This window comes from Heteronotia binoei, chromosome 21, assembly GCF_032191835.1.
Source record: "Heteronotia binoei isolate CCM8104 ecotype False Entrance Well chromosome 21, APGP_CSIRO_Hbin_v1, whole genome shotgun sequence".
Classification (NCBI taxonomy): Eukaryota; Metazoa; Chordata; class Lepidosauria; order Squamata; family Gekkonidae; genus Heteronotia; species Heteronotia binoei.
Genome location: NC_083243.1, coordinates 171,871,031 through 171,895,972, shown reverse-complemented (window position 1 = coordinate 171,895,972; position 24,942 = coordinate 171,871,031). Strand labels below are relative to the sequence as shown.

The following is a 24,942-nucleotide window of genomic DNA, read 5'->3' as shown; positions in this document are numbered from 1 at the left end:
GCTCATGGGAGAAGGAGAATGAAACAGTGTGGAGCCAGTGATTGCTGGCTTTAGTCCTTCCTTGATTCAAAGAGTGGCCCCTTTAAAAATAGTGGCTAACCAGGGCTATAAAGCTGGCCTAGAGTTCAGGTCCCAAAATGCTTAAGAGGAGATCAGTTAACCATGAGGGTTCTTCATAAAGTCTTCGCCATGGCTGTGGTTTTCTCAGACTTATAGATTTCCTTTACCTCAGAATGTCACCAGGACGAGATGGACTTAAAGTCAAACAATCCTCTTCATTGCTGTCCCCTGCCAAGCCTTTCAGTTCCTGACTTAGATTCGATCCAATCCAATTCAATTCAAGAGTGAGTATAAACAGGCAATCTTCACAGTGGAAGATGGTAAGCAGTGCGGTGCTGCAGGGCTCAGTACTGGGTCTCATGCTCTTTAACTTGTTTATTAATGATTTGGAGTTGGGAGTAAGCAGTGAAGTGGCTAAGTTTGCAGATGACACTAAATTGTTCAGGGTGGTGAGAACCAGAGAGGATTGTGAGGCACTCTAAAGGGATCTGTTGAGGCTGGGTGAGCGGGTGTCAACGTGGCAGATGAGGTTCAATGTGACCAAGTGCAAAGTAATGCACATTGGGGCCAAAAATCCAAGCTACAAATACAAGTTGATGGAGTGTGAACTGGCAGAGACTGACCAAGAGAGAAATAGATAACTCGTGGTAGATAACTCACTAAAAATGTCAAGCCAGTATGTGATTGCAGTAAAAAAGGCCAACGCCATGCTGGGAATTATTAGGAAGGGAGCAAAACAAATCAGCCAGTATCATAATGACCCTGTATAAATCGATGGTGTGGTCTCATTTGGAATACTGTGTACAATTCTGGTCATCGCACCTCAAAAAGGATATTATAGCATTGGAAAAAGTGCAGAAAAGGGCAACTAGAATGATTCAAGGGTTGGAACACTTTCCCTATGAAGAAAGGTTAAAACGTTTGGGGCTCTTTAGCTTGGAGAAATGTCGACTGTGGGATGACATGATAGAGGTTTACAAGATTATGCATGGGATGGAGAAAGTAGCGAAAGAAGTACTTTTCTCCCTTTCTCACAATACAAGAACTCGTGGGCATTCAATGAAATTGCTGAGCAGTTGGGTTAGAATGGATAAAAGGAAGTACTTCTTCACCCAAAGGGTGATTAGCATGTGGAATTAATTGCCACAGGAGGTGGCGGCGGCTACAAGCATAGCCAGCTTCAAGAGGGGATTGGATAAAAATATGGAGCAGAGGTCCATCAGTGGCTATTAGCCGCAGCATATTATTGGAACTGTCTGGGGCAGTGATGCTCTGTATTCTTGGTGCTTGGGGGAGGGCAAAGTGGAAGGGCTTCTAGCTCCAGTTGTGAACCACCTGATGGCACTTGGGGGGTTTTTGGCCACTGTGTGACACAGAGTGTTGGACTGGATGGGCCACTGGCCTGATCCAACATGGCTTCTCTTATGTTCTTATGTTCCTTCCCACTCTCAATTTCTACTATTTATCAGTAGTGTTTCTATATGAGAATCTATTAACATATATATAAAGCTACAGTATACCAATAAAACCACTGGTCCATCTAGCTCAGAACTTTCCACTTGGACTGGAGTGGCTCCTTCTCCAACCTCTGCTTGCCGACAGTCTTTAAATGGAGAGGCCATGAACATGCTGCACAACACGGGGATTTAAAAACATCTTTTGTAAATGTCTTGAGGACTCTGATCCCAACAGAAGATTTTAACCACGTATTTAACACTCCCACTGAAATCGGCAAGTCACACGACGCCTTAAACTGCAGTCTCACGCCCTTAGTTTATGGTGAAACCTGAAAATGAGCAGTTGAAAGCCAAATTCTCAAAGGCCAGAGAGAGTTTAGACAAGACTTTCAGTGATTAGCAGAAACTTGTTATTGTACCCTTGCTGCTTCTTGCCTAATGGAGCAAGTTGCCTGTTCAATGGATTAAGGAAGATCCCCCCCTAGTCTCCCGCAGGAGCTCCGTGAAGCTTGGGACTGTGCTCCAGACAAGGTTTTGGCTTTTTCAGACTCAGGGAAAACTCACATCACACTGCAGGACAAACTGCTTTCCTCCCCGGATCTTCAGCAGGATACACTTTCTGTCCTTTATCTGTGTCTCCTCCACTGACTGGATCTCTTCCATGGTGAGCAAAGATTGCTGTTGTCGAATGGATGCAAAAAGTCAATGGTGAGAGAATGGCAGAGAGCACACCCCATTTCCAGCTTTCAGTTTAAATATGCATTCCACATTCTCTGCCCATTCTTTGGGGACTGTAGCTGACAAACTTGCCAAACCACACACATATATGGCAAGTCCTCATGTTCAACGTTCCCATCCCCCCTCCTCTCACGGTGAAATTCTTCTCTTACTGGGGATTCTCCTTCTCCACGCCACTCCAACCGGTTTGGGAAAAGGTAGAAGTATCTCCTCTGCCACTGAGTAAGGAAAGGGTTCCCCAGTTTTGACATGTAGCCATGCATGATGCAGTCTTTGCCTAGGGCGTAATCTGTAAAGGACAGGAGAAGTACAAAAATGTTATAGACGGTGTACAGCAAACTGATAAGACAGGGGGTTCTTGGAAGCAGGGCAAGGGGACACTAGGCTGCTAACCCAATCATAGCCTCTCCCCACAGTGGATGAATAAGAAATTACTTCCACAAAATGTTCCCAACAGCAAATGCCCTGTAGATAGTGTGGGTTCTAAGGGGCTGAGCTGAGCAACTGGAGAAGATACTCCCAGCAGGGAGCACAGCTATTCTGAGTCAAGGTACCAATGGCAATCCAGTCCTTCATTCATGGGACTCACCTTCCTCATGGCCCAGCTGCTTGTTCTTTGCTCTCTTGCGGGCCTCCAGCTTGTCAGTCTCTGCATTGACTGTGTCAAAAACTGTTTCTGTCACCTCCTGCTGCCAGCGCTCCGAAATGGTGAGCGGGAAGTTACGATAGAGCTCCTGGTCACTATCCAGTAGCTGAGAAGAGAGGCAGGTGAGGTTACTATGGAGTTTTGGGGAAAGCCCTACCACTATCTTTCTGTTTAAAATACAGTACTATGAAGTCATTTGCATCAGCTCTGCTCCGCCTTCTTTTGCATTCTCTCACCTAGCCCACACATTCTCTTTTAGACACTCCGAACCCCAGGGCTAATGGTTTCCCCACAATTAACTCAAGTCTTCTCCATGTATGTTTGTTGTTTGTTGAGAGCCAGTTTGGTATAGTGGTTAAGTGTGCAGACTCTTATCTGGGAGAACCAGGTTTGATTCCCCACTCCTCCACTTGCACCTGCTGGAATGGCCTTGGGTCAGCCAGAGCTCTGGCAGAGGTTGTCCTTGAAAGGGCAGCTGCTGGGAGAGCCCTCTCCAGCCCCACCCACCTCACAGGGTGTCTGTTGTGGGGGAGGAAGGTAAAGGAGATTGTGAGCCACTCTGAGACACTTCGGAGTGGAGGGCGGGATAGAAATCCAATATCTTCTTATGTGGACTAAAGTTGTGTATAATAAATGGTGTTCTTGCCTGGCTCATTGAAGCTTTTAGGACTGAGCTTGGGGACTCAGAAACAATGAGCAGTAGGATCCAAATCCCTGCTGCCGTGCTCCAATCATGGGCCCCCTGCTGGTTTGAATGATCCAATGGCGTCCCTCCGCGGGAACCTTGAAGTGTATATAGTTGGCCCCGTTCTTCAGTCTTAGAGTTCAGCCATTACCATGCTGTACTTAATAAAAGAGCTATGATCACTGCAACAGCGTCCCTTCCTTGCATTGTACCCACTATATTATAATGTTCTTACATCTTCCCCCTGATCAGTTCAGACATAACTGCCATCTCCCTTTTCCCACTCCTCAAATTGTTCTTTGCTGTCCACTGAGTCTTTCAAACAAAATTCAGCTAACATAAATACTATCATTTCCAGAGGCAGGCTCTCTTCAACTGTCATTGGCCAATGGGATGACTTCTGCTATTATGTCTTGCTTTTGATTTTCTTTAAAGCATCTGGAGAACCAGAGCCAAAGTGCTGGTCCAGTGGAACTTTGGGTCTGAGCATGGCCATCCCCAGACACATAATTCACCATACACTAGCAGGTTTCTAGAACTGAGTATTCCTGCCTGAAACCCTTCATCTCGATTCTACAACAAGGAACAGATAGCAATAATCCAAGGCAGTGGTGTTAAACATGCAGCCCAGGGGCCGGATCAGGCCCTCAAAGGGATCTTATCAGGTCCCCAAGCAACTGGCTGTCATCTGCTTCCTTCTCCCTTTCTCTTGCTCCCTTCTGCATCACAGCTTGTTTTGCCAGGCTTGCTCAATCACACAGGAGCTACAGAGCAAAACCTCTATTTTCTCAATTGGGTGAGACTCTTCCCTTGGGGAGGAATGGGGGGGCAGAGCTTGCTTTGCCAGGCCCTCTCAATCGCACAGCAGAGCTACTGAACCAAGCCTCTCTTCCTTCTGTTGGCTGAGGCTCCTCCCCCTCCTGGTCCCCTAGGGAAAGAACGAAAGAGCCAGTTCCCTGGATCCCACAAGAGAAATACAAAGAAAGCACCTTTAAGACCAATGAGTGCTAATGTTTTAAGCATAAGAACATAAGAGAAGCCATGTTGGATCAGGCCAATGGCCCATCCAGTCCAACACTCTGTGTCACACAGTGGCCAATATATATGTGTGTGTGTGTGTATATACACACACACACACACACACACACATATATATACTGTGGCTAATAGCCACTGATGGACCTCTGCTCCATATTTTTATCCAATCCCCTCTTAAAGCTGGCTATGCTTGTAGCCGCCACCACCTCCTGTGGCAGTGAATTCCACACGTTAATCACCCTTTGGGTGAAGAAGTACTTCCTTTTATCCGTTTTAACCTGACTGCTCAGGAATTTCATTGAATGCCCATGAATTCTTGTATATGAGAAAGGGAGAAAAGTACTTCTTTCTCTATTTTCTCCATCCCATGCATAATCTTGTAAACCTCTATCATGTCACCCTGCAGTGGACGTTTCTCCAAGTTAAAAAGCCCCAAGTGTTTTAACTTTTCTTCATAGGGAAAGTGTTCCAACCCTTGAATCATTCTAGTTGCCCTTTTCTGCACTTTTTCCGATGCTATAATATCCTTTTTGGGGTATGGTGAACAGAATTGTACACAGTATTCCAAATGAGACCGCACCATCGATTTATACAGGGGCATTATGATACTGGCTAATTTGTTTTCAATTCCCTTCCTAATAATTCCCAGCATGGTGTTGGCCTTTTTTTATTGCAATCACACACTGTCTTGACATTTTCAGTGAGTTATCTACCACAACCCCAAGATCTCTCTCTTGGTCAGTCTCTGCCAGTTCACAACCCATCAACTTGTATTTGTAGCTGGGATTCTTGGCCCCAATGTGCATTACTTTGCACTTGGCCACAATGAACCTCATCTGCCACGTTGACGCCCACTCACCCAGCCTCAACAGATCCCTTTGGATTGCCTCACAATCCTCTCTGGTTCTCACCACCCTGAACAATTTAGCGTCATCTGCAAACTTGGCCACTTCACTGCTTACTCTCAACTCCAGATCACTAATGAACAAGTTAAAGAGCATGGGACCCAGTACTGAGCCCTGCGGTACCCCACTGCTTACCATCCTCCACTGCGAAGACTGCCCATTTATACTCACTCTCTGCTTCCTATTAATTAGCCAGTTTTTGATCCACAAGAGGACCTGTCCTTTTACTCCATGACTCTCAAGCTTACTAAGGAGCCTTTGATGAAGAACTTTATCAAAAGCTTTCTGGAAGTCAAGGTAAACAACATCGATTGGGTCCCCTTTGTCCACATTTGTTCACCATGTAAAAGAACTGTAACAGGTTAGTGAGGCAAGATCTTCCCTTACAGAACCCATGCTGAGTATTCCTCAATAACTTGTGTTCATCAATGTGCCTACTCATTCTGTCCTTGATAATGCTTTCTACCAACTTTCCCAGTATTGAAGTCAGACTGACTGGCCTGTAATTTCCCGGATCTCCTCTGGAACCCTTTTTAAAGATGGGGGTGACATTTGCTATCTTCCAGTCCTCAGGAATGGAGGCAGATTTCCATGAAAGATTACATATTTTTGTCAGGAGATCCACAAGTGCGATCACTTTTACATCTCTCACCAAGTTTTGGGCATTACTTAGGACCAAATCCAGGATCGCCCCAACCCTGGTAAGGTTGTGACTATCTGCTCCATAGCATAGTCATTGAGAGCATCTAGAAACTCAGTCTCTTTCTCTCAACCTGAACACATATTGACCCAATCAATCTGCGGGTAGTTAAAATCACCTATTACGACAGTTTCGTTTAGCCGCTATCTTTAATCCTTCCATCATATTATAATCATCCTCTATCTTTTGATTTGGTGGACGATAACAAACTCCCATAGTTAAATTTCCTTTTGGGCCCTCTATTTCGACCCAAAGCATTTCTAGAAGGGAATCTAATTCTTTGACCTTAGTCTTGCTGGACTATATACCCTGTCTGACATACAGAGCCACCCCACCTCCAACCCTTCCCTCCCTATCCTTCCGATATAACTTATATCCAGGAATCAACGTGTCCCACTGATTCTCCTCATTCCACAAAGTTTCTGAAATTCCCACAGTGTCTATGTTTCCCCCCAACACTATACATTCCAACTCACCAATTTTACTTCGAACACTTCTAGCATTTGTATACAAACATTTATAATTTCCCAGGCAAGTTAGGCCCGCAACCTTCCTCCTGCTGCCACAAGACTTCGGCAGACACTCCATACTGTTTGTCACCTTCACAATGGACAACTCTGATCCATTACCCAGTAGAAAAGTAACAGCTAACCCTTCATCTCTTTGAGGTGAGTCCTCCCGTACCTGAGACATTTCATCTCCTGTCGGCTTTCCCTCAAGATTTAGTTTAAAAACTGCTCTGCCACCTTTTTGATTTTAAGTGCCAGCAGCTTGGTTCCATCTGGGGACAAGTGGAGACCGTCTCTTTTGTACAGCTCCCGCTTGTTCCAGAAAGCATCCCAGTGCCTAACAAACTTAAACCCTTCCTCCCTACACCATCGTCTCATCCACACATTGAGACTTCTAATTTGTGCCTGTCTCTTCAGCCCTGCACGTGGAACAGGTAGCACTTCTGAGAAGGCTACCTTGGAGTCCTGGCATTAAGTCTCCTGCCTAGCAGCCTAAATTTTTCCTCCAGGACCTCACGACTGCATTTCCCCACATTGTTGGTGTCAACATGCATCATGACCACTGGCTCCTCCCCAGCATTGTCTATCAGCCTATCTACAACACGCGTAATGTCTGCTACCTTTGCACCAGGCAGGCAAGTCACCATACGGTCAGTATGTGGTTTTGCCACCCAGCTGTCTACTTGCCTAAGGATCGAATCACCAGCTCCCAAGACCGCCCCCCTCTCCCTGCTCAGGGATGGTTCCCTGGCGCGAAAGGATACCCGCATACCAACTGAAGAAGAGGTCCCTTCTGAGGGCGCATTTCCCTTATCTTCAGCACGGTGCCCTGTTCCCTCTCGACCCTCATGCTCCCTGGAAGCAATGGGGCTGCCATGTTCAGAGTGGGGCTCATCTAATACGTCCCTGAGAGCATGCTTTATTTTAAGGGTTTTTTTTTTTAAAAAAATCTTTAATTGTGTTTGTGTCCTTTGTAAAGTTTATATCTCTGTTACCTAACCTTAAATAGGAACACACATGGCCTGACCTGACATGGCCTGGCTAGACAAGGTCTCATTTATGTCAGATCCAGCCCTCATAACAAATGAGTTTGATACCCCTCATCTAAGGTTCCTGGCTTACATGTTGAAGGTCTTAACAGGAGGCAGAAGATTTAAGGAATGCAGCAGTCACACAGATATGCCACCCCATAAATAAAGGACAGCTTTAGCCAAAGACCTAAATCATTGTGCAATACATAATTAATATGGAATTCACTACCATGAAATCTGATGTTGGCTACTAGCTTAATGAGTTCTAATAAACGATTAAACAAATTCATGGAGGCACAGTTCTATCAGTTGCTATTAGCTGTAATAAACTGAACTGCCGCATCCAGATGTAGTTATCGCCAAGTAGAATTTGCTAGAAGCAAATAAGAAAGAATGGCTATTTATCACATTAGATAGATCATCATGTCCTCCTTGTGTGTTTCACAGGGATATCTGGCTGGTTAGTACTGCAAAGCAAAATGCAAGAAGGATCTTAGCCTGACTCCACAAAGCAGTTCCTATGGTCTAGAGCATCCCTTTGTCTACAGTATCAATACCTTGCCCTCCCTCATGTCCAAATTATTCAATAACAGTTCCTCCATCAGCACTATCTTTTAATTGCTGATCCTTCACAAGATATTCATAATTCAACTTGCTCCGAGTTCCTATTTTGGAGAGAAAGCAGAATACCCTTTTAAAAACCACCATGTACAATCAAGAGTAGTGAGCAGAAGTAGCAGCTGTGGCTTTCTATCCGAGAGTGCTGTAATCCCAGGAGAAGAGGCTGGGGTCATCCCCTCTGTACCTTGATTCCTTTTGTGTCCTCTTCATCAAAGGAGCCGATGTCGAAAGCATCAGCTGCATTCACTTCCCCACGTGGTGGGATCAAGGGTGGGGGGTACTATTAAGATAAATGATCGGAAATAAGATAATTTATTATTGCAAATAAGATGATTAAGATAAATGATTGGAGGAAAACTTATTGCAATTAAGAAGGGCAGAAGGAAGTTGTCTCTCCTTTCCAATTTCCTCCTTTACAATGCATGTGCAAAATATTTGTTTTTAAATCCTACTGATTAAAGGAATAAAATATATATAATAATATATATATGATAGAAGGAAAATAGTTAACACATCCATAAATACATTTTAGATATTAATAAAAGGAGAAACACAGACACTAAAAGCAAGGTTAATACAGAAGTTAAAAGGTAAGATATGCAAAAACAATTTCAGAAAACATGCAAAATAGTTCAGCAAAGACTTGAACTTTAAGTGCCCTGAGATACATTAGTAAAACATTAAAATAGTATCAAACATACAAAAAGATAAAAAATATTTTGATAAATTAATCATTTAATAACCTGAACTATAGCCCTTAGCATTCCAAAAATCTCTAAAGTATTTCCTTCTCCCCCCACCCCGATTTGGAGACTTGGGTTGTTTAATCAAAACCTTTATCAGACATTAAAGGTTTGGGTTGTTCCCTCCAATCCCATATGTAGCAGGAGATCTTGTTTATTTTGGCTACATCCCACAATTTCAAATGTTACTCAATCAGACTGAGAAGTTTGTTACATTGCCAGAACTCAGCATATACTACTGTGGCAGCTACTATCTTGTGGCAAGCTGTTCTTTTTGCCTAGGCCCTTTGCCTTTTATGGTAGTCAATAAAAAGAATCAGAGGTCCAAACACAGATTCATCTTAAATGAATTCATAATTTGCATTTAAAAATGTTACTCCTGGGCATGTACCCCCAAACAATGCATACAATCTTCACAAAACTTGATTCATCTTTGACAGACTATGTTGCTACTTTAAAATACATTCTTTCCCTTCCTTTTTTCCTTAATCATTTTAATAAGAAATTGCTGGATGCGAAAATGTTAAAAAGGTAGTTTAAGGTCACCCATTTTCTTGTGGATTATTTGATTTATAACACTGTTCCCTAACCAATGTTTAATCCAAACAATGAAACCAAGATATTTATTCTTTTTACATTTGACATAAAACATTACTGATGTTACTGTTGAATGATCCGGGCAAAGGGTCTAGTGATATCTGTCCCATACTATAAATTAGGATGGTACTGTGATACGTTTGAAAAAACTCCCTGTCTTTGACCCGTAGTACTATATTCTGTTCAGTAACTCAAGTAACAGTGTTTGGGGGTGGCTGCAGTCAATCTGGGGTTCTTTCGTTCAATCAAGGGCTGTTAAACCTTCATCTCTTCCTGGGTTCCCCCCCCACCCTTTGGCCATATAAAGCTGATAACAGATTGTCACTGTCCCCCCGCCCCCAACCCCAACCTGTCTATTGGGATATTCTGCAATAAAAGTGTCCCCCACTCTCTGCAACCCGGGTCCAGACTCACCTTCTGGAGAAAAACCATCTGCCAGTCAAGGCCCTGGAAGAAAGGGCTCTCCTTCACCTCAGCCGCCCTGTCAAAAAAATAGTAACAGCCAATAAATAGGAAGCCTTCCTTTCATCACTGAAGGGGAAGACAAACTTGGAGGCTACTGCTCCATCATGAATAGCAAACACAACTAGAATTCCTGCCTTTGCATTTGTCCAACTGTTGTGCAATTACCTTTTTTTAAAGTTCAAAACATATTGAGATTTAGTTTGAAGTAATCATTGTTAAACTATTGAACTCTGCCTTCTATATTAACTTAGCATGCTTTGCCTCCTCTGTAAGAATAGGGGCTTTATTTTTTTTTGCAGCAAAGTGATCTCTGTAGCATCTAAAAGGTAGAGCCTTTGGTCTTCAATGATCCCACAACTGTAGAAGAGCAGAGTATGTAGTGCTGGGTACAGAACTCAGCTGAGAAACTCAACTATCATTTAGAAACAAGGCAAGTGCTAGTCCTCATGGCTTCCAAGGTAAATTTGAAACTTGTGGCCAATGCCAGTTTGTACCTCACAAGCCAGAGAAGTGACTGATTAAGATTTGCAGTGCGGTTGCAAGTGAATGTCCCCTTGTCCTTCCCCAGGAGCTACCAAAGCCAAAGTAAACGATGCAAAAAGTTTTCAGACCTGTGCAGATAATTTGATACAAGAGAAAATTATGAAAAATCTGCTCAGTTTGTATGATTATGTGAGTCAGGCACCAGCTTTTCTTAGCACAGAACTCTGTCCGCAAGTGTACAGAACTGTGTCAACACAGAATCAATGCAGCGCTGCTGAAAAGTTAAGTGCCTCAGCCGAGCATGAACTTGTTTAGGCAAGAGACTCCTCCGCATCAGATGCATAATGTTAACAAAGAAGACTTGTTTCTGCTGTGACCAGGAGCTAGTGTGGTGTCGGACAGGAAACTGAGAGACCCAGATTCAGATCCCTACTCTGCCATGGAAGCTTGTAGGGTGATGTTGAGCAACTCACTTGAAGCCTAACCTACCACACAGGATTGCTGTGAGGATAACCTGGACAGAAGAAACTTGTAAGCCACTTTGGGTCTTCCCTGGGGAGAAAGGCAGGGTATAAATGAAGTAGAGGAGACTCACCATGTACTGGAATCTATAGTTTCATCTCAGTGTAGCCCATTTGGGAGACAGGACTATGTACTCTTATTTTATGGAAGGGAAAATGACTACCATAGAAGTGATAAGAGGAACCTGGCCAGGTGCTCCTGTCCACCATTCTCCTTAGAAGGATACTGAGTGCTTCAGAGCACAAGAGAGTTTCAGAAAGTAACAACAACTTATATGAACAGTGACTTCTTCTTTTGAAGTTGTCCGCAATACTCCCTCTAAGCCAGTGGTTTCAAACATGCAGCCCGGGACTGAATCAAGCCCCTGGAGGGCTCCTATCAGGCCCCCAAACAACTGGCTGTCATCTGCTTAATTCTCCCTCTCTCTTGCTCCCTTCTGCATCACAGCTTGTTTTGCCAGGCTTGCTCAATCGCACAGGAGCTACAGAGCAAAACCTCTATTTTCTCAATTGGGTGAGACTCTTCCCTTGGGGAGGAAGGAGGGGCAGAGCTTGCTTTGCCAGGCTCTCTCAAGTGCACAGCAGAGTCACGGAGCCAAGCCTCTCTTCCTTCTATTGGCTGAAGCTCTTCCCCCTCCTGGTCCCCTTGGGAAGGAAGGAAACAGTCAGAGCTTCCTTTGCCCAGTTTCCTGCATCCCACAAGATAAATACAAAGAAAGCACCTTTAAGACCAACAAGTGATAATGTTTTAAGCATGTTTTATTTTAAGGTTTGTTTTTTTAAAAAAAAATCATTAATTGTGTTTGTGTCCTTTGTAAAGTTTATATCTCTGCTACAAAATCTTAAATAGGAACACACGTGGCCTGGCCCAACATGGCCTGGCCTGACAAGGTCTCATTTATGTCAGATCCAGCCCTCATAACAAATGAGTTTGACGTCCCTGCTCTAAGCTGTGGAGTCTTGTGAGCAAAAATTCTACTTTGTGAACTACTGGCATTGAAGTGGTGAACCACTTCACAAATTAGTTTGCTCTGGGGCCATTTTTCCTGAGCTAAGACAAAAATGTGTGAGCTGGAGGCTAAAAAACTGTGAGCTAGCTGACATGAACTCAGTTAAGAGGGAGCACTGGATGTCCTGTGTATGTGTTTTCCTCCAAACCAAATTCAGAATTTTCTAACAAAAGAACAAAACAATGGAGGATAAAAATAGAGGGTCTGGGCCAGGGAGACAGAGCCATGAAGGATATTTTACAGCCTTAACAATAGTAAGAAACTCCATACAGTCCCCTCTGGCTTCTATGATGGCATGTTTAAGTACTAAAGGCTAAAGTTGGTTTATTTTAAACAAATGGCATTGACAATTCTCTATATTCTGCATTCTATCTAAGGTTCTATGCTATAAAGGAAAAACACAAGGCTCCAGCTTACAGGAGGCATGTGTTGCTGAAGTATACAGACATACCCTTTTGGTCTCTCACTACATCCCTACTCCAGTCATCTAAACTGAGTTGTGGCTCAGCTCTGAACCTGAACAATATGGCAAATGTGAAGCTTGGGGAACCTAAACTAGCAGTAGAACTCTGGAGGTAGGTTTGCCAGTCCCCAGGTCCAGGTGGAGGATCCCCTGGTTTTTCAGGCTCCTCCCCCTGCCAGGCAGCTGGCCAGCAGGGAAACCCTGCCCCAACAGCCACCATATGCCTTCAAACCTTTGCAGGTTTAGAAGAGGCTTGCAACTGTTTGCGTTTCTGAATGTGTGCGTGCCTTTAAATTTCAGGAAAGCTTTAGGGAGGGTGGGGCAAGCAGAAAACTCCATCACCAAGGAAAACTCCATCACCTAGGCTGTTCTTTCATTTTCTTATTAGTCTGACGAAGTTGGTTGAAATACAGCAGATGGTTATATTCAGCAACGTGACTAAATTGCCTTAGTGAGATCACAAAAGTGTGTACTTGCTGTGTTTATTTTGGCTGCTTTGTGAGAACGTGTATGTTCACTTTCATTTAGTGGAAGTTTAGCTGCTGGGGGATGAGAAAATTAGGACTGTATTCAGGGGAACTGCACTGCTGTGTTTTTATTTATTTTAGGGAATGGGAAAGTCTCCTGGCTCCACCCTCAAAGTCTCCAGATATATTCTGAGTTGGACTTGGCAACATTATCTGGAGGATGTTTTTCAGAAGTCCCTTCTGTACATAAAAGTGGCAGGATTTGTATCAAACCATTATATTAGTATAAAATATCATCAAGAAATCTAAAACTATCTTTGTTGCTGTGGTAACTACAGTAAGGGAAGGCTCGCCCACTAGGCAAATTAGGCATTTGCCTAGGGAGCTGGGAGGGGGGGCGCCAAATTGGGCTCCCCACCCTCCTGGCACCCCAGACAAATGCCTAATTTCAACCCCCCCACACCGTTATCGCCACCACCGCCATTGTCGTCATCACCATTTGTCCACCAGGCAGCGATGGCAGCTGGCCACCTTCTGTGTCCCCCTACCCTGCCCCAAGGCTGTGCTTAAAGAAGTGTAACTAGCCCCAGTCCTGCCCACTTTGTCACAGCCAGGCATCTGAGTGCTGGAGGAGGCTTCACTCTCCTTCACTTCCGGTTCCGGAAAGGAGGGGGAATGAAGCCCCCTCAGATGCCTGGCTGCGACGAAGTGGGCATGGCTGGGGCTAACTGCAATCCTCTGAGCATTGAGGGGGGGAAGGCGGGGGGCGGCAGAGCACAGCACTGCTGGAGGGAGGGAGGGAGGCCAGGCAGCGGTGGCCCAACCTGGGATATGCATGCACGCATGTGCATACCTAGGGCTCCCTGAGGGGTGCAGAGCGCCCAGCAGTGAGTCTGCCTGGGGCACCACATGCCCTAGGGCCAGCCCTGATTAGTTATCTTTCCAGATTTTTTCTTAAAAACAAAGAGTGGCCAAAATAGCCCAAGTTTAAAAACAAAGAGTGGCCAAAATAGCCCAAGTTCAAACCCAACTTCCATACAGTCAGCCGTTCCTTGTGTAAAAACTTGGGTAACCATAAAAAGCCAGCTCGCTCAGGCACTCTCCTACAACCCAGTCAACTCACCCACGGCCCATGCAACCCAGGCGACGATTGACATCTCGCTGAAGCAACCCGTCCAACAATGAGCGCAGTTCAGGTGAAAAGGAGTCTGGTAGCTCCACAGCCTGTGAGAATGAGCAGAAGAGGGTCACAGGAGAGAACTGGGAGAGGTGAGGAGGGCAGAAGAGACAACTCCACCTAAAAACAAGTGCAGGATATTCTAGGGAAGTAGAGAGATCCTGTCAGGATGCTGCATGAAGAAATATGTCTGCATGGAGAAATTTGTCTTCTAATTTCTAATTGTTGCCCCTTGGGGTTTCCTATACAGCTGCCAATCTCAATGAGCCTCTTTTTATTCAGCATACATACTATTTTGCCATTTGATCCTAACTTTGTATCAGTTTACACTCTTAACCCACCAGCTACATGCATTTCAGCTCACTGTCCACCATTCCCTCATCTGAAGAAGTATGCATCCATACGAAAGCTTACATTCTGAATAAAACTTTGTTGGTCTTAAAGGTGATCCTTGACTCCTACTTTGTTATACTTTCTTGTAAATCAACTTAGATGTAGCAAAAGGCTGTTTAATTCACTGCCATGACCAAACAGGATGCTGCATGGAGAAGTCCTTGAGCTATTAACATAATTCCAGCAATCTTGCCTCCTGGGTGTAAGCTGTACAAAAAACTGGGGCCATTTATTCATTCAGGTGCTAGAAGGGACAGGAATCCCTGTTCCCTGACCTCAAGGAGATTCCATAGAAAAGACTGCAGAACAGTTTTTTATGATAGACATGCAAGAACAATCCCAGGAGGAGGAGGAGGTGAGACGCACAGGACTAAAAAGCATCCTCAATCGTCAGCAGGGGCAAGTAGTTTTTAAATTCTGATCAGCCTCAGCCAACAAACATTCACAAGCACACACTTTCTGTGGAGAGGTCAGCCAACACTCCTGATTTCCAACTGATGGCACACAAGCATTGTTACGTTTTCTCCATAACTTGCTTCATATAGCGGCAGCAATCCGTTGCAAATATAAAAAGCTGCCCTCCTCTACACCCTACCCAATCCCTCCCTCTCGCTTCCCTCAGCTTCATCATGATGCCTCTAAAAGCCTGTCAGTTAGGCAGCTGATGCATCACAACTGGAGCCTATCATGATGATGGGAATTGTATAATTCTTCCCTTTTGTTGCCAGAATTATCCAGCTCCATTAAGTACAAGAAAAGGACCGTAGGAAGGAACTTACACCCTCAAGAAATCTAGCGCAATACAGGAGCTGTACTGAGGGACAGTGGCTCAGTGGAGGGACAGTGGCTCAGGGGAGGGACGGTGGCTCAGTGGTAGAGCATCTGCTTGGGAAGCAGAAGGTCCCAGGTTCCATCCCTGGCATCTCCAAAAAAGGGTCCAGGCAAATAGGTGTGAAAAACCTCAGCTTGAGACCCTGGAGAGCCGCTGCCAGTCCGAGAAGACAATACTGACTTTGATGGACCAAGGGTCTGATTCAGTATAAGGCAGCTTCATATGTTCATTAGCCTGGAAGAAAAATGACAGCCATAATTTTCTAGAAGGAACAACCCTCTAGGGCAAGGATGTTGAACATGCAGTTTGGGGGCCGAATCAGGCCCATGGAGGGCTCCTGTCAGGCCCCCGAACAACTGGCTATCTGCTTTCTTCTCCCTATATCTTGCTTCTTTCTGCATAACAGCTTGCTTTGCAAGGCTTGCTCCATTGCACAGCAGAGTTACTAAGCCAAGCCTTTCTTCCTTCTATTGGCTGAGGCTCCCCACCCCCCCAGTCCCCTGGGAAAGGAAGGAAAGAACCAGAGATTCCTTTGTCCAGTTCCCTGGATCCCATGGGAGAAATACAAAGAAAGCATCTTTAAGACCAATGAATGCTAACATTTTAAGCATGTTTTAAGTTTTTCAAAAAACTATATTTGTGTTAGTCTGCGTTCTTTATAAAATTTATATCTCTGCTACCTAATCTTAAACAGGTACACGCATGGTACACACATGGCTCAGCCCGACATGGCTCGGCCCAACCTGACATGTGCCGGCCCCAAAAGGGCTCATTTATGTCAGATCTGTCCCCTAAAACAAATGAGTTCGACACCCCGCTCTAGGGTAAGAAGAGATTTTGCTCTCTGTTTCCTAACGTTACTACTTAGAGCCTCCAAAGAGATTGACTGGTAATAGGAAGGACACAGACAAAAAGAAGTATTTTATACACAGCACAGTTAAAAAGTATAAAAGTATAAATCCGGACAGAGGATATAGCAGTGGCCAAACTTAAGTGTTAGACAAACCATCAGGCATAGATCATGACAGCTAATAAATGACACAATTTTAACATTACTGATAACTGACATGGTTAATAATACATAAAGTTTCTCGTACAGCTCAAATGCTACTTGTTGCAAGTTTTTTGTAAGAAGTGCACAGATGAGATCTCATAAGTCATAATATACACAGGATCAGCTGATTGTTTTCGGACACTATGAATTTGTTTTACTGTAAACTTTTACATTTGAATTACCTCTATCATTTCTCTTTCTGCAAAAACATCCTGGAGAAGCCCTTTAGTGCCATAAAAACCTCTGCCTGCAATTCCCTTCATATACTGGTTATTTTGCCATCCCATTTATCCTTCTAACAAAGTCAGAGGTGATTTTCTTTTTAAAAAAGAGCCATATTTGGCAGACTGTACAGAAACATGGAAGTGTGGGACTTGCCAAAGGACAATTAGCCCATTTCAGGCTGTACTGGAACATGAACCTAAGCTTCCTATGTCAAAGTTAAATCTCTAACCTGTGACAAGTCATATTTAAGACTATTTCTCAACTGAAAAGTATTTTAACAAATGTACTGATTTCAAATCAAACTGTCATGGAGCCCCAGGCTAGGGAGAAAGAGGATTATTTCATGCTCCCCCTGCAGCGGGGTAGGAGCTGGTTGTTGTACACCCAGAAATGGCTTGGCCATGGTGACAAGAAGACTATTCCTATCAGAACTGCAGGAATCACACTTATAGGTTGCTGCTAGAGGCAGGGCCGGCCAGACGCCCTGGGGCACCCTAGGCAGACTTGCTGCCTGGCACCCCTCCCCCGCGGCTCCCCCCGCAGCTCCGCACCTCCCTACCACGCCTCCTCCTCCTCCCTCCCTTCCCCATGTGTCAATTGCAATGCCAGAACCAGCTCCAATGCCGAGCTCCGGTGATCTAAAGCCGCCCCCCCCCCCGCCGCCGCCTCACTCAGCAGGTAAAACCGCACTGCGGGGCCTTGCTTACACTCTGTCTGGACTGGCGTCTTGAAAGGGCGGCCTCACTGTCTCCTCCCCTCCCCTCCTCCTGGATGGGAGGAGTCAGTGACAGCAAGGTCGCCCTTTCAAGACACCGGTCCGGACAGAGTGCAAGCGAGGCACCATGGCGCGGTTTTACCTGTCGAGTGAGTCATCATTGGTGGGGGGGGGCTTTAGATCGCTGGAATATGGCATTAGAGCTGGTTCCACAATTGCAATTGACACGTGGGGAAGGGAGGGAGAAGGAGGAGGCACGGCAGGGAGGCAAAGGGAAGGGAGGGACAGTGGCGGACGAGGTGCTTGCCTGGGGCACCAGGAAGGCGTGGGGAGCTGAATTTCCCGCCCCCAACCTCCCGGTGCCCTAGGCAACCGCCAAGTTTGCCTAGTGGTAGAGCTGGTCCTGGCTAGGGGAAACCTACAGATTGTTACTCCAATATAGCTACTAGTAGAAGGGACAAAAGGTGGGGTGAGATAAATATCAGACAGAATTCTCTATAGTCCCACTCCTTTTAGCGAAGTCCTTATTCTATGATCTCAAGTAGGTTTGTCAGTCCCCAGGTCCCAGCAGGGGATCCCCCAGTTTTGCAGGCTCCTCCTCGCCTCCAGCCAGCTGGCCAGCAGGGAGAAGCCCCACCCCAGCAGCCACTATGTGTCTTTGAATCTATGCAGGCTTAAAAGAAGCCTGCAAACTGCCAGTGTTTTGGAATGTGTGTGCACTTTTAAATCTGAGCAAGGGGAAAACTGAATGAGCAGGACAAGCAGGCAGAGCCATGTGGGTCTTCCCGGTGAGTTTGTGAAGCATGTGAGAAAGGAAGAGAAATGAGCAGAGTCCTTATGTTTGTTTGGAGTAAAACTCCACCCCCTAGGCTGCTCTGCTTTTATTTTCTTGTTAGTTTGAACTCTGAAGAAGTTGGTTGAAATACAGCAGATGGTTACATTCAGCAACTCTCATATATGAACTGCCCCAGTGAAATCACAAAACTGCGTATATGCCAACTGTGTTTATTTTAGCTGCTTTGTAAGAGTGTGTGTGTGTTCACTTTCATTTAGTGGAAGTGTAGCTGCTGGGGGTTGAGGTAATGAAGACTGTATTCAGGGGAACTGTACTGCTGTATTTTAATGTATTTATTTATTTACCTCCTGGTTCCACTCCAAAAGTCCCTAGATATTTTCTGAATTGGACCTGGCAACCCTAATCTCAAGCTGATCCAGCTCGAGGTGGAATGCCGCATACAAACACGGAACAATCTTGTATGGCCTCCATAAATGATACCGATTTATCTAATTCATTTTTATCCCTTCCTTCCTCTGAGGAGCTCAGAGCAGCACATGTGAATCTTCCTTCCTCAATTTTATTCTCACCACAACCCTGTGATTAGGGTGAGTGTGTGTACTCCCAGCATGCTTCAGGACATTGTAGGGATTTAAAACTGTATTTCCAGAACTCAGTCCACCATATAAACCATTATCCACCACTGGCTCGTCAGTTCACTACTTTCATAATCCTCATAAGGAACCCTGTTAGGGTTGCGAAGTCTAACTCAGATAATATCTGGGTACTTTGGAGGTGAGGCCGAGAGACTTTGGGGGTGGAGCCAGGGGACTTTCCCTAAAATAAATAAATAAAAACACAGCAGTGCAGTTCCCCTGAATATAGTCTTCATTTCCTCACCCAAGCAGCTACAAATCATCTCTCTCTCTCTCTCTCTCTCTCTCACACACACACACACACACACAGAAGCAAAAACAAAACAGTTTGCAATTCCACACTCGTGTGGTCTCACTGGGGCAATTTACTCACGAGTTGCTGAACTTTCAATAACACAGGGAAACCAAAGGTTCAAGTTTCTTTACTATGCAAATGACCTGAAAAGCTTGTACAACAAATGGAGGGTCTGGGCTGCTTTCACAGCTACTGGGAGCAGCCACGTTGTTCTGCCTGCTCACCCTGCCCCATTCAGCCTTAAAGACCCAGACACACCATCCAAAAAGGAAGCCTTTGCAAACTTTCTCCTAGCGTTCTGAAGGGGAAAGGCACATGGTAGCTGTGGGGGTGGAGCTTCGCCCCACTGACCAGCTGACTGGGGGCAGGAAGGAACCTGAGAACGCCGCAGAACCCCTGCTGGGACCTGGGTTCAGCAAGCCTAAACCCTGAAGGCTGTACTGCTTTGACAGTGAAGACTAGACCCAGTCTGAACAGTAACATTTTTTTAGATAGATAGACAGACAGATAGATGTAGATATATAGATATATACACCCCCCCACACACACAAATAATACACAACATCTGAACTGTCACCAAAATGCCATTTTCATATCTGATGGTTACCTACAAATATACTAGAGTCCTGTTAAAAAATAACTTATCTTGATACAGTGGGGTTTTTTAGAAGTATATCTTTTTCAATTATGTATTGAACTACAGGAAACAAATTTATTTTAGTATAATTAACTCTGAGATTTTACTCATTATAAAGTAGTCCCAAAGTCAAGCTTGCCATTGCTCAATTGTGGGTATTTTTTAATCTTTCGACATAGCTACAGCCAGATTTACAATGGCAGCTAAAAATATTGATATTAATTTTATTTAACTTTTATCTTTTAAAGGTTGCTTCCAGATATCAAGTAGAGACTGTTCTGAAATTAAAGGTAAGTCATAATTTGTTATTTGTTTAATTTGTTGAAAAATATCTTTCCAGTACAACTGAATTAATTCACAGGTCCACCAATAGTGGATAAAATCTGTCTGGTGACCACAATTCTTATAACAATTTGGGTTATAATTTTTGTTTATTTTATGTAACTGACTTGGCATAAGATACCCTTGTTTGCATTTTCAATAACTGGAATTCCCACTTTCTGTTCTCCTGATATTAAAAACAGCAGAGCGAAAGCTGGGAGAATTCCAAATCCAGTCATCCTTTTCTAAATTATTTTGACAGTCTGTCCAATGAGATTGATAATTTGCAAACTGTTTACTTTCTATTTGAACCATGATCTATCTGTGAAATGAGACCTTTTGATATTTAATCTTTATTTTTAAAAAGAAGTTCCAAATCTGTCAAAGGTCTGGAAAATGTCTTATCCAGATGAGGAGATAGTAATGTGTTTTAACTGGAGGTAAGAATACCAATTAATTTATTACTTGATATTTGTTCCAATTTTTGTCTTTCTAAAGTTTTTCCTTTTATCAGTTATATCACATAAGCAAAGTAATTTCGAGTGTCCCCATTTCTGAAAATTTTTATCCTGCTTCCCCAGTAGGAACTAATCCTAGTTGGTAAAAGGAGAAAATAATGAAATTCTAGTGAACAGTTTTTTTTCTAGTGTCATAGCAAATTTTTAAGGATGATTCCAGAAATTTATTCTGTTTAATTGTAACTTGTCTCTTATTAGGTGTTGTCCAATAAGCCTCAGGTAAAGAGTCCAGATAGGAAAAATACTGTTCTATTTGTAACCAATTATTTTTTTGAATTTGTGGTTAAGTGCTTTGAACAATTTGCTACATAATGCTATATAATCTAAATCAGATCTGGAAGGTTTAGACCTCCATGATCTTCTGGTCTCCAAAGAACTTGGAAGCTCCCAGATATCTCCATTTGTCCATTAGTCCAATTATATGAAAATTTATTTTTTAAAATGGATGAAGTTTCTAGGGACAGGTAATTAGAATAAAGATCAGAGTTTGGGAGATTAATATATAACCCAGAGATTCTACTAAAATCCAATATAGCAGCTTGTAAATTAATTATGGGCTGGTATGGGTTTGCGAGATAAACCTCTAAGTCATAAGCATACATACTTTTAAAATATGTATCTTCCACAATTTTTTTTTTGCAAAACATTTTTTAAATTTCTTTTCTTATTCATCACATCATTTCATTTACAAGGTGACCAAAATATGCGTCTCCTACAATTTGTATGCCTGTGATATGGGTATTATTTCAAATAGCCTCCACTAGTGGTTCCATTGCTAAAGCAAACAGCAAAGGCAACAAAGGACACTCCTGCCTAGTACTTTTGGACAAAGTAATAACATCTGTTAAGTAGTTGTTGACTTTTATCTTGGCTGTAGGATGGGCATATATTGCTTTTATGGCATTCCAAAATTTAATAAAGTAAACTTGCAGGGGTTGGGGGGGGGGACTCTAAAGATTCTTTGTTGTGAAACTTTGCAATATACAATGGATGCGCAGGAGCACAAATACAACCACAGAGCGTAACATCACTGCAACAGCTGTATTGGGTCGGGTCAATGGTTCATCTACTGATTCTGCCTCCAATAGTGACCAGCTGCCTGAAGAAATGTGCAACTGAAAGCAATCTGCTCTCTGTAACCTTCATCCTTTAGCAGATCAAGGCATGGGAATTGATTTATTAAAATATTTATATCCCCTTTCCCCATGACTCAGTGCAACTTATAAATTCAAAATTTTAAAATACAATAAACCTTCTATTCCACCCACAATGTCTGCAGCCCACATCCCATGCAAATTCCAGGCAAATTGAATAGCCTTACAGACCTCCCAAATTCCACTAGGGATGGTATCTACTCTTACCTCCTTAAGCATCGGGAATGCTACACTGACTATGCGATCTAATGAGCTGGATTTAGTGATCCAATCACACAAGGGTTGTGGATCTTCCCACTTTCTGTTCCCCTAAGCAATCCCCTACATCCCTGGAAATTTGATTTCTTGGGTCCTGGGATTTATGTGGAGTAACACCCACAGCAGTCGTATGGGCTGCTGTGAGGAAAAGGGTAAAATCCCGCCCCCTCTTTCCTTCAGCACAATTCTAATGACTGAAGAGGCGGGAAGGGGCGATTTTGCTCCCTTTCCCCTCCTCACTGCATCCTACTGACTTGCATGGCTATTACTCCACAGGAATCAAGGTTGCTAGAGTCATTGCTTTTGGAGAAAGGAAAATGGGGAAGATCTACAGCCACTAGTACACTCCACTGATGGATTGTGGATCCAACCCAGTATCTTGTTGTTCTTTCTGTATTCTCCAAATGCTTCTAAATTCTATCAGTAGACAAAAGTACATAAATGCTCCATGTTCACTTTTCTCTGTTTACACAATTAAATGATATCCTATCTTTTCTGGCAGAATCCCCATTCATTTAAGCAGTATAGTCATCTAGAAGCTATCCCAATAATATCAGTGACTATTTTAGATTTGTCTGAAGGACCTTTTGTAGATCTTATATACCCTGAAATAAGGTGTTCAGAACTTCCCCCTGTACAGCATAATGAGCATCTAAAGCTAAAAAAAACCATTCCGGGGGGGGGGGGGGGGGGCGAGGAATACAGTGGTACAAATCCTTGCACGAGACCAAAGAAAATGGGAGATTTCCAAAGCAGCAGTGATGTTTCCCAACTATGCATTGTGTTTACGTATTAGAACCCATGACTTCAAAGGAAGTATGGAAGCAAAGGAAGTATGGAAGCAAAATCCCAGTCATTCTCCAACAGATCTTAGATTTTTTTGCTGTAGCAGCAAAGAGGAACAAGAAAAAGTTATTAAATCCCAGTAACTTCTTTCTCTCTGCTATTGCAAGCTCCCATGAGAGCCAGTTTGGTGTAGTGGTTAAGTGTCTGGACTCTTATCTGGGAGAACCGGGTTTGATTCTCCACTCCTTCACTTACACCTGCTGGAATGGCCTTGCGTTAGCCATAGCTATCGCAGAGGTCGTCCTTAAAAGGGCAGCTGCTGTGACAGCCCTCTCAGCCCCACCCACCTCACAGGGTGTCTGTTGTGGGGGGGGAGAAGATAAAGGAGATTGTAAGCTGCTCTGAGTCTCTGATTCAGAGAGAAGGGCGAGGTATAAAGCTGCAATTCTTCTTCTTCATGTCCCAGTGGGTGTTCCCTCACATTTGGGTGCTTTGGCCCCCCACTGGCCATCTGGCCAGTGAAAGAAACCCCACACCAAGTAGTGATGATGTCACTCTTTGGTGATGTCATTGCAATGGGTATGTCACACGGTGATGCTCTGGCTTTTAGGCTAACTTTATAGTTTTGAAGCCAAAAAACCATAGAGTTTTTGCGTAAGAACTATAGAATTGCTTGCAATGTCTCCAGCATAATGATGTTACTTCTGGGTGACATCAGATGTGATGTCTCACCCACTCCTGAAATGCCCCCCAAATCCCACCAAAGCAATGGCAGGGTGACCTGGCAAATCTGTAAATCAGAGGATGTGCAGGTAGGCAGGTGACAGTGCTGACAGAGGGATACAATCAGCCTTTCTAGTTGCCTGTAGCACCTGTTAGAATCTTCAGCTGCTACAGTAAAAGACAAGTCTTTGGTCCACATGGTGAGTCTGTTTAGGCCTGTTGTGTAAACTGGGCCAGGGAGAAAATATTAAAGGTATAAAGAAGATACATCAGACTAAGAGAAATTGTGTATGACATTCATCAATAAGCCATTTATGTATTTCATTCAATTTATAGCCTACTCTCCCTAAAACTGGCTTAGAATGGTTGACAACATCTGATAAATATACAATTAAAAGCTTTCTAAATATAAGAAAAACTACAGCTCTATTATGGAGCTGAGAGAACAAATGGAAAGAAATGATCACATGCCAAACAACAAATTACAATCAAATTCTCTGGAGGACTCATCTGTCCTGAGAATTCTGGCCACCTCAACAACACTTGTACAGCTTGACCAGCCAACCACACATAGAATCAAAAATTAAGGGACCTCCAAGGGTCATCTTATCCAACCCCTTGCACAATACAGGAAATTCACAAAGACCTCCCAAAAACACATACATCCCCAGGGACCCCTGCTCCATGCCCAAAAGATAGCAAAAACCTCCAGGATCCCTTGCCAAAATGGCCTGGAGAAAAATTGCTGACTGACCCCAAAGTGGCAATCAGCATTTTCCTGGGTGTATAAGAAAGGGCCATGAGAACTAAACATTGATGCAACCCTTCTTGTCCTCTTTCTCATGATCTGCCTAACTCACAAAATCAGCATTGCTGTCAGATGGCCATCTAGCCTCTGTTTAAAACCCCCCAAAGAAGCTTGTTCCACTGAGGAACCACTCTTAACTGTCAGGAAGTTCTTCCTAATGTTTAGCTAAAAACTCTTCAATTTCAATTCGTTGGTTCTGGTCCGACCTTCTGGGGCAACAGAAAATAATTCTGCACCATCCTCTATACGGCAGCCCTTCATGTACTTGAAAATGGTGATCATATCACCTCTCAGTTGTCTCCTTCTCCAGGCTAAACATACTCAGCTCCTTCAATCTTTCTTCATAGGACTTGGTCTCCAGACCCCTCACCATCTCCATTTCTCTCCTCTGGACACATTCCAGCTTGTCTGTATCCTTCTTAAATTGTGGTGCTCAACTGACTACTTTAAAAGTGATCTAAAAAGGTAAAGGCAGT

The 24,942-nt window shown here is 43.8% G+C and overlaps 1 protein-coding gene across 1 annotated transcript in view; it reads right to left on the bottom strand.

The window, feature by feature from the left end:
* The window catches only part of GRK2 (G protein-coupled receptor kinase 2), a 68,340-nt gene that overhangs the window by 2,558 nt on the left and 40,840 nt on the right, over positions 1–24,942 (bottom strand). The window contains exons 15-20 of the mRNA XM_060261506.1: positions 14,263–14,363; positions 10,145–10,211; positions 8,575–8,670; positions 2,845–3,007; positions 2,408–2,544; positions 2,082–2,195 (exon numbers count right to left, since the gene is read on the bottom strand). Coding sequence (XP_060117489.1) covers positions 2,082–2,195; positions 2,408–2,544; positions 2,845–3,007; positions 8,575–8,670; positions 10,145–10,211; positions 14,263–14,363 — 678 coding nt within the window. The remainder of the gene's footprint in view (positions 1–2,081; positions 2,196–2,407; positions 2,545–2,844; positions 3,008–8,574; positions 8,671–10,144; positions 10,212–14,262; positions 14,364–24,942) is intronic.